Source organism: Lathamus discolor, chromosome 2 (assembly GCF_037157495.1).
Source record: "Lathamus discolor isolate bLatDis1 chromosome 2, bLatDis1.hap1, whole genome shotgun sequence".
Lineage (NCBI taxonomy): Eukaryota > Metazoa > Chordata > Aves > Psittaciformes > Psittacidae > Lathamus > Lathamus discolor.
In genome coordinates, this window is record NC_088885.1 from 61426493 (window position 1) to 61438685 (window position 12193).

Consider the following 12193-nt stretch of genomic DNA (forward strand, 5'->3'; position numbering starts at 1 on the left):
TGAAAAGGACACACCCCAACACCGACCCCCACAGGGGCAGCGCTCCTCCCTGCTCTCCACTTGGAGACAGACCCATTACCCTCCCGGCAGCACCGGGGAGGCAGCGGCTCCGTGGCGGAGCAGGCCCTGTCTCTTTCTGCCCAGCACCGAGCCCGCCGAGCGGCGCTGGACACAGCTCCCGGCGGGGCCGGCGGCGGCGCTCGCCGGCTGCAATGTCCGCGGCGGCCAGGCGGAGGAGGCGGGGCCTGGCGGGGGAGCCGCAGCCAATGGGGGTGGCAGGAGGCAGCGCGGGGCCGGGAGCGGGCGCTGCCGGCGTCAGAGTCAGCCCGTCTGGCGGGCGGGGGTCGTGAGGCGGGGCCGCGGCCGGGCCATGGCGGTAGGGGCCGCTCGGTGGCCCTGGGGCCTGCTCTGCCTGGCGGCAGCCCCCCTACTCTTCCCTGCAGTAGATGGTGAGTAGCGAGTTGCAGAGGATGGAGGGGAGGTGGTTCCGCGGGTCCCTCGTCAACAACATGGCGCAGAGACGAGGCCGCCCGCGGGGTGCCGAAGCCTTGGGGCGGTGGCGTCGACCGCGGGGATGGGGCGCGGCCCGGCGCCGCGGGTCGCTCGTGTCTCGCCGCAGCTGCGGGCGGGCTGCCTGGAGCCGGGGGGTAACGGGGCGGCATCGGGGCGTCGGCTGCCGCCCGCACCTGCCCCACGGGAGCGGGAGGGTGGTGGGCGAGGGGCGGCCAAAGGTGAGGGTAGGGGCGGCCCCTTCCTTGTGTCGGTCCTTTTACCGCTGCCGCTGTCTCGGTGTCGTGTTCCCCCGCCGCATCCCCGTGGAATGCACCCGCCTGAAACCCTGATGTGGAGGCCGTCAGCCGGAGAGAGGAGGAGGCTTCAATAGCTGAGATGGGGAGGAATGGGGTGCAGGGGTACGGCCGTCTTGACCACATCCCGCCTAGCAGTGTCATGGGATAGACAGACCTTTTAGACCTGGTTACATGACTTGAGAGGCCGGGATTTGTGTCTTCGACTGTTATGCTGGCAGTAGGTACGAAGATTATGGTTTGAAATGGAGAAGACCTGGTGTCTTGCTCCATATCAGTAAAACCTGATTTATAGATTGCTATCTGAAATGTCAGAACAGGCCTCGTATTCCAGGGCTTGTGTTCCTTGTGGTTTTGCTAACCTTTTCAATAAGAAAAATGCTATTGAACAGGGTATTGGATTTTATTTATTATTTTTTTTTTAAGTGAAGGCAAGACTTTTAATAAAGATGATGGTAAAATAGTTTCCTGCGTTACAGTTGTGATAGTAAATAACTTATTGACAGGACCAAAAAATAACTAAAAGAAGGCAGCACACGCACAGATATTGACATACAGCTTTTAATAACCAGATCATGCTGGTAATGCTGTTGCAGGAAGGGAAAATACAAAATACGTAATACTTTACAGCAGAAGACTGCAATCATACTGAAGCATTTATGGGCATTTCATTGTTCTACACTAACTTCTAGTGAGGCATGGTTTTAGGAAGAAGGCAGTAAAAAGCTAGTGGAATGAAATGTGACATAATCTAGTTCAACTTTCGCTTGATAAACCTACTCACATTTCTGAAATAGCAGATCTGGAAATTCTTCAGTTGAACAGGAGAAGATGGGAATAAGAAAGTAAGGGACAGACAAAGAGATGTCATATGACATTTTAGAAGAAGTTAGCTGGAAAGAGAACTGAGGAAGTGTGTTTGGAATGGATATTGTTAATAACTTCCATTTCAAACTTAAGCACAAAAGATCTCTCTGGGCCAGTTTAATTTGCTGCTTGTTCAAGGTGCCATCGATTGATTAGGATTTTATATAAAAGTAATTACTATGAGGTGTAGCATATTGTTACTTCATTGTTAGGGATAATAGGTAAGACTTGAAATTTAGCAGTGGAAGTGACTGAGAAGAACTATCCTGGATGTGTGTTTACTCATCATAGGAGGATTGGAAGCCATTGAAAACTAATGGGTAAGAGGCCACAGAGTATTAAATCATCTGTGTGAAGGAGAGTTTAATAAACATACACCGTTAAACATATGCATTGTCTCCTAAGCCAGTGTAAATTCTTTTCATAGGTTGGGAACTCCTGAATTCTTGTGTCTCTTAAACGTAGCAGTTACTCTCAATAAAAATTTATATAGTGGGATGGTGAAACAAAACAACAAAACCATGATTGAGTACACAGTGTTTCTGTTTGTAAGCCTATGCCTAAACATGTTTGGTTGGGTTTTCTTACTTATGAAAGTACTTTGCTGGATATCTTCTTGTGAACCTGAATGTTTTCGCCCGTGCTGTGTTAATATGCTTGCACTTTGATGGCACAGGCACTGAAATTTAGAAACACAAAATAAAGTGCAACAATTGCCTTAAGAAAAAGCAGTGGCTTACTGAACATAGTGCAGAAAAACCTACAGGTTCCCACATGTAGCCTCAAATCAGAAAGATTTTTAAGCCATCTGTGTCATATATCTCAGTCCTTTTCTGAGATTGTAGAAAATTGGAAAAAAAAAAAACATTAAAGTAAATTTCACAATTTATTTCTTTCATCATGTTCTAAGCGTGATTTTGGTGCTCTCTCCATTTATTACAGGCATTTTGCTATGTTGTTTCTAGCTACTAATGAAAACATTCACCAATTGGAAGTCTTACTTTGGCTTCTCCTATTTCCTATTTGGGAATGATAGATTTTTGCATTAAAATGCAGCTCAGTCCTGTAATAGGCATTTTAAAGCATGACTGTTTCAGGCAACTTTTTACATGTTTTGTTTTATTCCCAGTTCCTCAACATTTTCAGGTTTGGGGTTTTGTTTGGTTTTTTGTTGGTTTTTTTCATGTTTAATAGCATTTCAGTATTGGAGAATTTTGGTGGTGATGGATTCTTTTAGGTTTTAAATTAGTTATCCTGTAGCGGCTGTGACCTTTCAGATGAAAGCACTTGTATGTTGTGAAATTATCAAGGAATTCATGCCAAGATTCTCCTTAGTAGTTCAGTCAAAATCTCTTTAGTAACTAGGTACTGTAAAATACAACTTCATGTGTGATATCATTGTACAGTTGGGGGTTTTTTTCACCGTACGTGTTGCTTTTATGTTGTATCAGTGTGATGTGTAGTTCAGATACAGATGAGCAAAAATCTGTAATCATAAATGACCGTATGTGTGAAGAAGTAAAAGCTTTCAAAGAAACCTCTGCATGTCTGGTTTTTAATACACTTCCAAGCACTGGGCAGTGAGGATGAAAATGAATATCAAAAGTTCTGCAGTTCATTTTGTACTGCCAAGCTTAACTCAGAATGAAGTGATGGTAGGGGAGACAAAGAGCAACAAACTATAATGTTATAAATGTCACTTTAAATCTTAGTGTTTCATGAAGTCTCAGTGCTTCAGTTCTCATTCATTTTCCTGTTGATGTGTTCTTATCTCTGTTTTGCTCTATGACTTCCATCTGGTTAGGCAGAACCACTCTTAATCATCCATCACTAGTGAAACAATCTACAGTTTTGATCCAAGTTTTTAGGAAGCCAGAGTTGAATGAACAGCTGTGTTCACCTCTATGTGAAAAGGAATTCTATGAGGTGATTCAATTTACAAAGGCATATAGTGTCTATGGGGATTTCTGGTGGTGGGAGGGTTGTTCACTTTGTAGTATTCTGTTCTTTCCCCCCTCTCCCTCCATCCCCCCCCCCGCCCCAGGTAATAAATTGAATTGCCTGATGAAGAAATCTGGCAGGTGCCAAGCTAGTTCAAGTTAAGCAGCAGAAGTGGAGCTAGAAGCGGAAGAGGGAAGTGAGATCTTTTGGTGGCAGTGAGTGTTGAGGGCTAATTCTGTGAGACTCCATGAATGGATCTACAGCAGCTTTGGAACAAAAATTTCTCATGTTTTTTTTTGTTTCTGGGAAGGAAAATTGCTTATGGACCAGACAAATCATACTGATAGGCCATAAAGTGGGCACTTCTGTTCAGAAGTGATAATTACGTGCTTCAAGTCTTTTAAATATCTTTTTCCCTCCCCCTGCTTTTCCATAGGCTTGTCTTGTTGTTACCATGCAAAGGACAACTTAATGTGCCGTGATGTCTGTGAACAGGTAAGCTTGTTTGAAATTTAGGTTATCCCTGAGAGTTATTATTTTTCCTTGAACAATGATATAGCAAGATTAGGCTTATAAACAAATGCATTCCTGTGTAAATACTATGAGTGAATTATGAGATGTAATATTATTGTTTATAATGTTATAATGAGAAAGGTTTAAAACTGTAGTCAGCTTTCCTTTCATAGTAGAAAACAGGTTCTGCTGAAGTTGAGGAGAAATTGACATAAAAATCTGAGGTCAGGGTTTGGACAAGAAGCACTAAGCATGTTAGGAAATGGGAGGGGGGAAGGTTTTTTACCCAGTTTCTGGATCTTGTATGTTTCCAACTTCTGGGGAATTTAAAATGAAGAACAAGATGTTGGTACTGTTCATTCTTCCTGTCAGTTCTTGTTTGTTAGCTAAATATCTAAGATAATCATTATGATACATGGCTTTGTGAATCCAGCAAAAAACTTCTTGCTTACTCTGTTCATAAGGTGATAACAAAGAGTTGTTTGTGCTAGATTCAAGCTTGGAAAATATTTTTCCACGACTTATGTTTAGATTTCTACCTTTGGATAGTATGTTGTACAGCTTTGTGTGTGTGTATTTATATAAACTTGTATTCATAAAATTTTTGCATCGGTAAAGCATACATACACGTATACACATTTTTTATCCTTACATCATACCTGCCCCGTTTTCATGTCTTCATTGCCCATTTTGGGGCTGTTCAAGCGCTAAACCTAGTTATGATCAAGTTTATATTTATCTGTGATTGTACTAACAAAACTTCTGGTTTAAATTGACCTTCTCCCTCCCTAATATATTTATAGAACACAACCAAATTCCCTTTCAGCTTTCCTGTTGTTAGGCCAAACAAGGAAAAGTCTTACATTCTCTTTGCATAAGATATTCTCTGAATTCCTATAATTATTGTTGCAGCCCTTCCAGTGTAATTTTCTCTTTGAATACAGGTAAGCAAAACTGTACATGGTATTAAAACCAGAAGTATAACACTCAGTCTTAAAAACTGTGTTACAACATACGTGTAAGTAAGAGAAAGATATACACATATAAACAAATTTAACTGGCAAGCTTAGTAGCTGCATGTGGAATAATCTGAGCAATTCTTTCTTCTGTTCCATTGGTTTGAAATTCCCAGTTTATCACTTGAATGCCTGTTAGTTGTTACCCTTCATGAAAGGCCTTTAGCTTTTTACTGTCAAATTTCATCTTATTTCTGTTATATTGTTTCTAATTATTGTGTAGAATTTTATGTTTGTTTTGTAAGATATTCAGATCTTTCCTCATCTGGATGATTCCTCTCTACTCATATAATCAGCATATTGAGAGGCTTTGTGGTGAGAGGTCTAGAACAAGTCTAAAGCAAGACTGGTAGCCCAGAAATCGTTCTATAAGGAACTGTTTTACTGACCTCACTTCAGGCTGTTGGTAGCATCATTTTCTGAATGATTCTTTGATGTAGGCCAACCGACTGTCTGCTATTTTTCTTCTTATTTTCATATAGCTTAACCATTTTGTGCAGCACAATTGAAATGCTTTGTCTTTGTCGAATCCATTTTGCAATATATTATTTGATAGTTATGCCCTTGTCTTAAACACAGAATTTGTAGATTTACATACATGGGAGGGTGACTGTGGGGGGACAGAGTTGACTGAATGATTTACTGTTTTCATTCTTTCTTTCCAAACACCTTTTCTAAAATATTTGCTATGTACTTGTCATGTCTGTACCACCACACTGTACCATCCTGGCATAATTTATTTAGTAATTAAATAAAAAATGTTTTCTTTCTAGATGTGGTAGTTTGAGCCATAAAACACTGAAGTTGCTTGCCAGGGACATCAGGGAACAAGAGCAGGCTTGTGCCCCACACCCCTGTTTAATGCTTAGGGAATGCCAGCGACCAGGGTGCACAGACAGGAATTTGGGTGTTAATGGAGCTGATTCTTGTGGAGAGGGCCAAGCAGGAAGTGCTAACGTACTGCTTGAGACTGTGTGCACCTATTAAGTCCAGGAGGACAGTCTGTGGCACTGGCTCATGACATGTTGGAGGTCTTGACCCAGAAGGAGCTCTTGAAGAAGACTATGTCCATCCAAGTCTTGGGCTGCAGCGAAGGGATGGCCAGGTCTCTCACTGAATCAGTGGTGTTTAAAGTGTGGGAGTCATGGTCTGGTCAGCTTCCTGAACTGTCAAAGCAGCTGAGGTTAGAAGGATTGCCTCAGTGTAAATGGGAGCCAGACAGGCTCTTTGTTGAGCACCTGCAAAGCCAATAGCCTGAATTATGCATTGCATGGAAAGAAGGATGGCTAGAGGCTATGCTTAGTGGAGACTGAAAGTCTGTGGCCCCTGACAGTAGGAGGAAGTTTCTTGTCATATCTTTGGATATGCCCTTACGGAATAGATTTGGAGCCTCAGAAAGGTGAAGAGGACCGAACTCCATCAGGGAGCCATCTTGGCTTAATCAGTTGATTGTAAACTGCCACCAGGAGAAAGAATCCCTTCTGCAAAGAATGGAGGCACTCATCTACAAATGAGACTTGCTGTCTGGGATGATTTGGTTTTCAGGGGCTCAGATCTAGAATGTTGGTGAAATTGCAAGGTTTTTTTTGACCCTCAGATTATCACCCATTGGCTGCTCATCCAAATGGACACATGTACTGTTGAGGGAAGCCTTGCATGGGTAGAAGGGTGAAGGGCATAGGAGAACCAGATGGTGTTCTCCTTGATCCTGTCAGTTAAAGAAAAAAGCTTGATTAAGAGTAAGGATTTCTACTAACTTTAAATTACTTTCAGATACTTTAAGTAAGCCCTTTGAAAAAGAAAACTTGGATTACAGATTTGTTTGTCAACTAAGATGATACAAACATCTAATTATTTTGCATTCTTTGTAAATATTATTCCAAGCTTAGTTTCAGTGTCATCTCCTTTTTGTGATTATTTGATTAAGGCTGTCAGATACTGTAGAAGGAATAAGTGGAACTGTTTTTCTTTAATTGATGTTTTTTTTTTTCCTAAGTTTATTTCTGGGAAGTTACACAATGATAAGGTTCCTGGAAGCATTCATCTCTGTACCACGCCAAAGATCTCTATCCAGATCTTCCTCCAAGCATAAGAATAGTCCATCCTGGTCCTCAGGAAAACATGTTAATGTTTCAGAAGGCTGGTTTGGCTAAATAGAGAAGTCATGAACAAGCTTCAGTGCAGAAAGGCAATATAGAGAAGGTAGAAGCAGGGAAGGGTTATAAAAGAAGAGTTTACAAACTTTTCATAGGGGGAGGACAAGAGAGAGCAGCCATAAATTAAAACTAGAGATTTCTAGTTGACTATACAGAGGAACTTTTCCACCATGAAAACAGAGAAGCCGTGCATTCTCCATCTGCAGGGGTTTTCATGACCTGACTGGGTAAAACCATGAGCAATATGGCCTGGCTTCACAGTTGTTCCTGCTTTGAGCAGGAGGTTGCAATCAATGATCTTCTGCAATCACTTCCTACCCAAATTATTTTCATATTCTATGACTGCAGAAGACCCCAAATACTACTGCAGTTCTTTTCTTGCTCTCTTCTCTGAAACCGGTACTCTTGATCTCTTGTTTTCAGTCCATGAGTTTATCATGTTCCAAATTCAGAATAGAACCATAATGTATTTCTGCTTTTGAGAGATCAAATGCATCCACGACTTAGTTATTCCTGTAATTTGTGGTTTCATATCCCACATTAATAGGTCTCTTTCCATCCCTGTTGTCGAGTTTCTTGTTTTAATTAGTGTGTTTTACTTAAGTGGACTGCTAAAGGAACAAAAACTAACTACATTAGTGTAGGACCAGGAAACCGTTTCAGTTGTGCTGAGAGCTCAATTTACATAAACACTTCCGTGAAACTTGAAAAACCAAAACAACACCAGAAGGATCAATGAGGTAAAGGTATCTTGTAGTAAGCCGTGAAGAAATTGCTACTCTTGTAAGGAACTGAGATGAGCAACACTACAAAATGGCCTAAAGGACACCTGGGAGAAAAGATAAGTTTACATGATTCAGAATTGTGTATGAAAGTCAATGAGGTAAGGGAAGATTTCTTCGTAAGTATAGCTGTGTAAAATAATTTAAGTTGGAAGAGTCATTTTGTCTAACCTCCCATTCAGAGAGGTACTAGCATCAAAATTAAATCAGGTTGATCAGAATCTTGTTAGTCATATTTTGAATATCCTCAGGAATGGGCTTTCCACAGTGGCTCAGGGGAATCTGTTCCAGCACTTAACGTACTCTCATGGTGGTTTTTTTTCCTTTGCATCCAGTTAGAATTTCTCTTGCTGCACCTTGTTACTTTTGCTCCACTGTGCAACTCTGAGAACAGTCTGAATTGTCTTTTGTATAATCCATCTTCAGGTCCTGGAAGACAGGAATTTAGTGTGCCCCCCACCCTTAACCATTCTTTAGTTTGAACAGATTCTTTTATCTTGGCTTGTCTTGATATATCATAAAGTCCACCATCTTTTGTGGCCTTCTGCTGGACTCTGCAATTCACCAGTAACATTCCTTGCACGGTGGTGGCACAAAACTGGGTTTGATATTATAGTAGCCTCATCAGTGCCTAATATTAATGTGCTGGTAGTGCAGCTGCTAATGAAGAGCAATATTCTGTTAGCTCTCAGTGCTGCACCGGTGCACTGCTGACCCATGTTCAACTTGTCACCCACCAGGACCCAATACCTTTTGCTGCAAAGCTGGTTTCTACCCAGAGAGCACCCAGCCTGTACTGTGACATGGGGTTATTCCATTTCAGCTGCAAGATTTTGTGTTTGTCTTTGCTGAACTGCTTGAGTTTCCTGTCAGCCCATTGCTGCAGCTGGTTAAAACCCATCTGAATGGCAGCTCCACCCTCTAGTATATGAATAGCAGATCCCAGTTTAGGCTCATCTGCATACCCACTCAGGATTTTTTCTGCCTTGTTCTCCAACTGCCTTTTTTCTGCCCTGTAAAGCCTTTTACGGTGTTGGTTTGACTCCTATATTATACCACTTCTAAGTGGCCAGCACTTAGACACTGAACTGCTAACTGCTAATCTTTGAGCCCTATTGCTCAATCAGTTTGTTGTCCACCTTGTAGCCCACCCATCCCATCCAATGTTTCACCAGTTTGGCTCGAAAGATATGGTGTGCGACCATGCAAAAACCTTTTTAAAGTCAAAGTAGATAACATACAGTGTTCTCCATTTTTTACTAAACCAATATTTTAGTTATGGAAAGCTATCAGACTAAATCTGCCCTTGGTATGGCTGTGCTGACTGCTCCCAGTCACCTCCCGTCCTTGTGCCTTGACATGCCTTCTGTGAGGATTTGTGCCACAATCTTCCTGCAGGGCGAGGTTAGGCTGAACAGCCTGTAGTTCCACAAAGTGTTGTTCTCATCTTTCTAATGGATATGATGTTTTTTTCTTCTTTAGTCATCTGGAACCTCATCCAATCACCATGGTCTTTCAAAAATGGCAGCAAAGCTTCCTTGCGATAACAGTGGCAAGCTTCTCAACATCCTCAGTTGCATCCCATCCAGTCTCATGAATTTCTGAGTATTCAGTTTGCTTAGGTGGTGCTTAACTTAACTTTGGTCAGCTGTGGTGTGAAGGTTTAAGTCCAGCCGGTAACTGAACCCAAGATGTGGGTAGTATTCATGCCCCTGTTAATTTTAGTTATCTCTTTAACTAGCCTAGGTTTTGTTTCTTTGTTCCACAAAATTTTCTTGTTTCAGAGTTAGTTTTGGAAGGAGTTTAGTTGCCTGAGGTGGTGTAGCATGTAGCAGAAGATTAATAAAGAGTTGTGTAATATTTTGATATGTGGAACGAAAATCCACTATATTTTTCAGACTACCTGTTCAACAGAAACTCTGAAGTATTGGAGGAAGAAATTCTCATTCACTTCAAAATATAACAATTCTTTTCTTCATTGAAAAATGCAACATATTTGAAAGAATATAGATATATAAAAGAGACTATTAACTTTGCATTGTTCATATATTACCTGTTAGCCGAAGTTGTGGAAGGGTAGATAGTAGTGTAACTAAAAATCACTGAATCAATTGAAAAAAGTATCCAATGTGTAGTTACAGTCTATGTGGTTTAAGGTGTGGGGTTTTTTTCCCAACAGATTTTGTCTTCTAAAAGTGATTCCCGTTTGAAGCACTTACTGCAGCGAGCACCTGAGTATTGCCCAGAATCAATGGTAAGGCTTGCTAGTTTTTAATTAAAGAAACCAAACAATCTTAAGTTTTGCTTGCAAAAGTAAGTTTTTAAAATTACTTGCTTCTATTTACTCACTGAGTCTTGAGCTGGTAGGACATGTGTGTATGTCTGCAAGCTTTTTCTTCCTTGTTATGAGGACTAGAAAAATTCTTATAATGAGATTTGATCCTTAAAGTAGGAGTTACTTTTATTGTAAGCTTGCAACAATATGGGACTTGACAATTTTCTAGGTGCCCTGGTTGTGTAAGCTAAGAAATGCCTTAAAAATCTGAGCTATGTTGTAAAAAAAATACGCTGGGTGATTGACACTTGGATGTTGATGGCTGGGACTGAAATTTGGTCATGTGTTCCAGCTTGTGTATGAGACAAATCTGTAAGGTCTTGTTTGGGCTAAAGCAAGGAGATCCTCATAGCTGCTCTGAATGGCTTATGGCCATATCTGACAAACTGAATTAATGCTTTTATTAGTTAAGTAAGATATTATTTGGTTAAGTAAGATTATAGTTTCCTAAATGTGCTGTAGTGTGTCACGAAAAAAAATAAAAATTAAGTAATCTGCTCCCTGTCTTAGAGATTATTTAATGGGGGAAGAGATAAGTGCTGTTACTCAGACTGTAAATTCTGAAGTTTTTATCTCTTGGCAGCTTAGAGTGTCTTTGCTTATAGATCCTTTTCTCCTGTGTGTCAGAAGCACTTTTTTTCAGTGTTTTGTTTCTTTTGATCATCAGCTCTAAGGCCTTGGAAAGTTATAGACAGCTATGGGTAGAAGTAAAACCTATGACATGAAAACATATTGAAGTGGTGAATAGACTTTTTGGTACTATTTCTTTATCTTTTATTCCCTTATAGGAAGAGTAGAATTTATCTGTATAGTAGAGGAGTGCATTTTTAGAAGACAGGATTGGAGATTATCTGAAAGGGGAAAAATGCTTGACACAATGATTTTTTTAATTATTATTTATTTTATTTATTTGTTTATTTATTTTTATTTATTTATTTTTAAATTTCCAGTTACCATCTCTATAAATGACAAGTTTACTGTCCAGTGATTGTTATATTAACATCACTGAACTGGTAATATTTATAAACTTTTGGAAGAGACATCTAGATATGAAATAGTTAAGAGTTCAACCTAATACCATATTTGCTCTTTTCAGATACCACCTGTCTTTAAAGTACTAAGGTGTTACAGTGACATTCCACAGATAAAAAGATAGATTGTAAATTTAATCAGATGGTCTATTTTCTCAAGCGCTACTTACAGACATTGTGTTGTCTATATTCCAAGTAACATGATGGAAAGGGTATTGCCTGGTGTAAGTAGCACAGTGACTGTCATTTGAATCAGTGGGGCAGAACTAGTAGAAGTAGCTGCTTTTTACCCTTTTATTTTGAGCTGACTTTGACTCTTACTTAAGTGGGAAACCACTGCAGATTTAGAGGAGGACAGGTTTAGATCATTAGATACACATCCATTACAAGTTTAGAAAGTTCCAAGTAATTACATTATGTTCTACACCTCCAAAAACACTTCTGTTGATTCCATACTCTTTTGATGGCAGCCATCTCATCAAAGCAAGTGGTACTCAACTTACATCTCATAGCACTTCTTCAAAAGATGTTTAGATGTAATTCTTCCAGTAGGATATTTAAAACCCAGGGCAAAAATGCTACAGATGGTGTTTTGTGTCTGCTAGAAATCCTTTTCTTCTCTAGACTTACTTTTGCTTACCTGCATTTTACTTTTCAGGGAGAAGTGTGGGGTTGTATAAATTCTTCTTTGCCAGGTAAGAAATACTAGTTTACTATTGAATCAGGTTGCTTTTTCACCATATGCT

The 12193-nt window shown here is 40.4% G+C and overlaps 1 protein-coding gene across 1 annotated transcript in view; it reads left to right on the forward strand.

The window, feature by feature from the left end:
- Positions 1 to 301: 301 nt before the first annotated feature.
- The window catches only part of RECK (reversion inducing cysteine rich protein with kazal motifs), a 46940-nt gene continuing 35048 nt past the window's right edge, over positions 302 to 12193 (forward strand). The window contains exons 1-4 of the mRNA XM_065667157.1: positions 302 to 449; positions 4051 to 4109; positions 10261 to 10335; positions 12106 to 12142. Of these exons, the coding sequence (XP_065523229.1) occupies positions 371 to 449; positions 4051 to 4109; positions 10261 to 10335; positions 12106 to 12142 (250 nt within the window). The 5' untranslated portion in view covers positions 302 to 370. The remainder of the gene's footprint in view (positions 450 to 4050; positions 4110 to 10260; positions 10336 to 12105; positions 12143 to 12193) is intronic.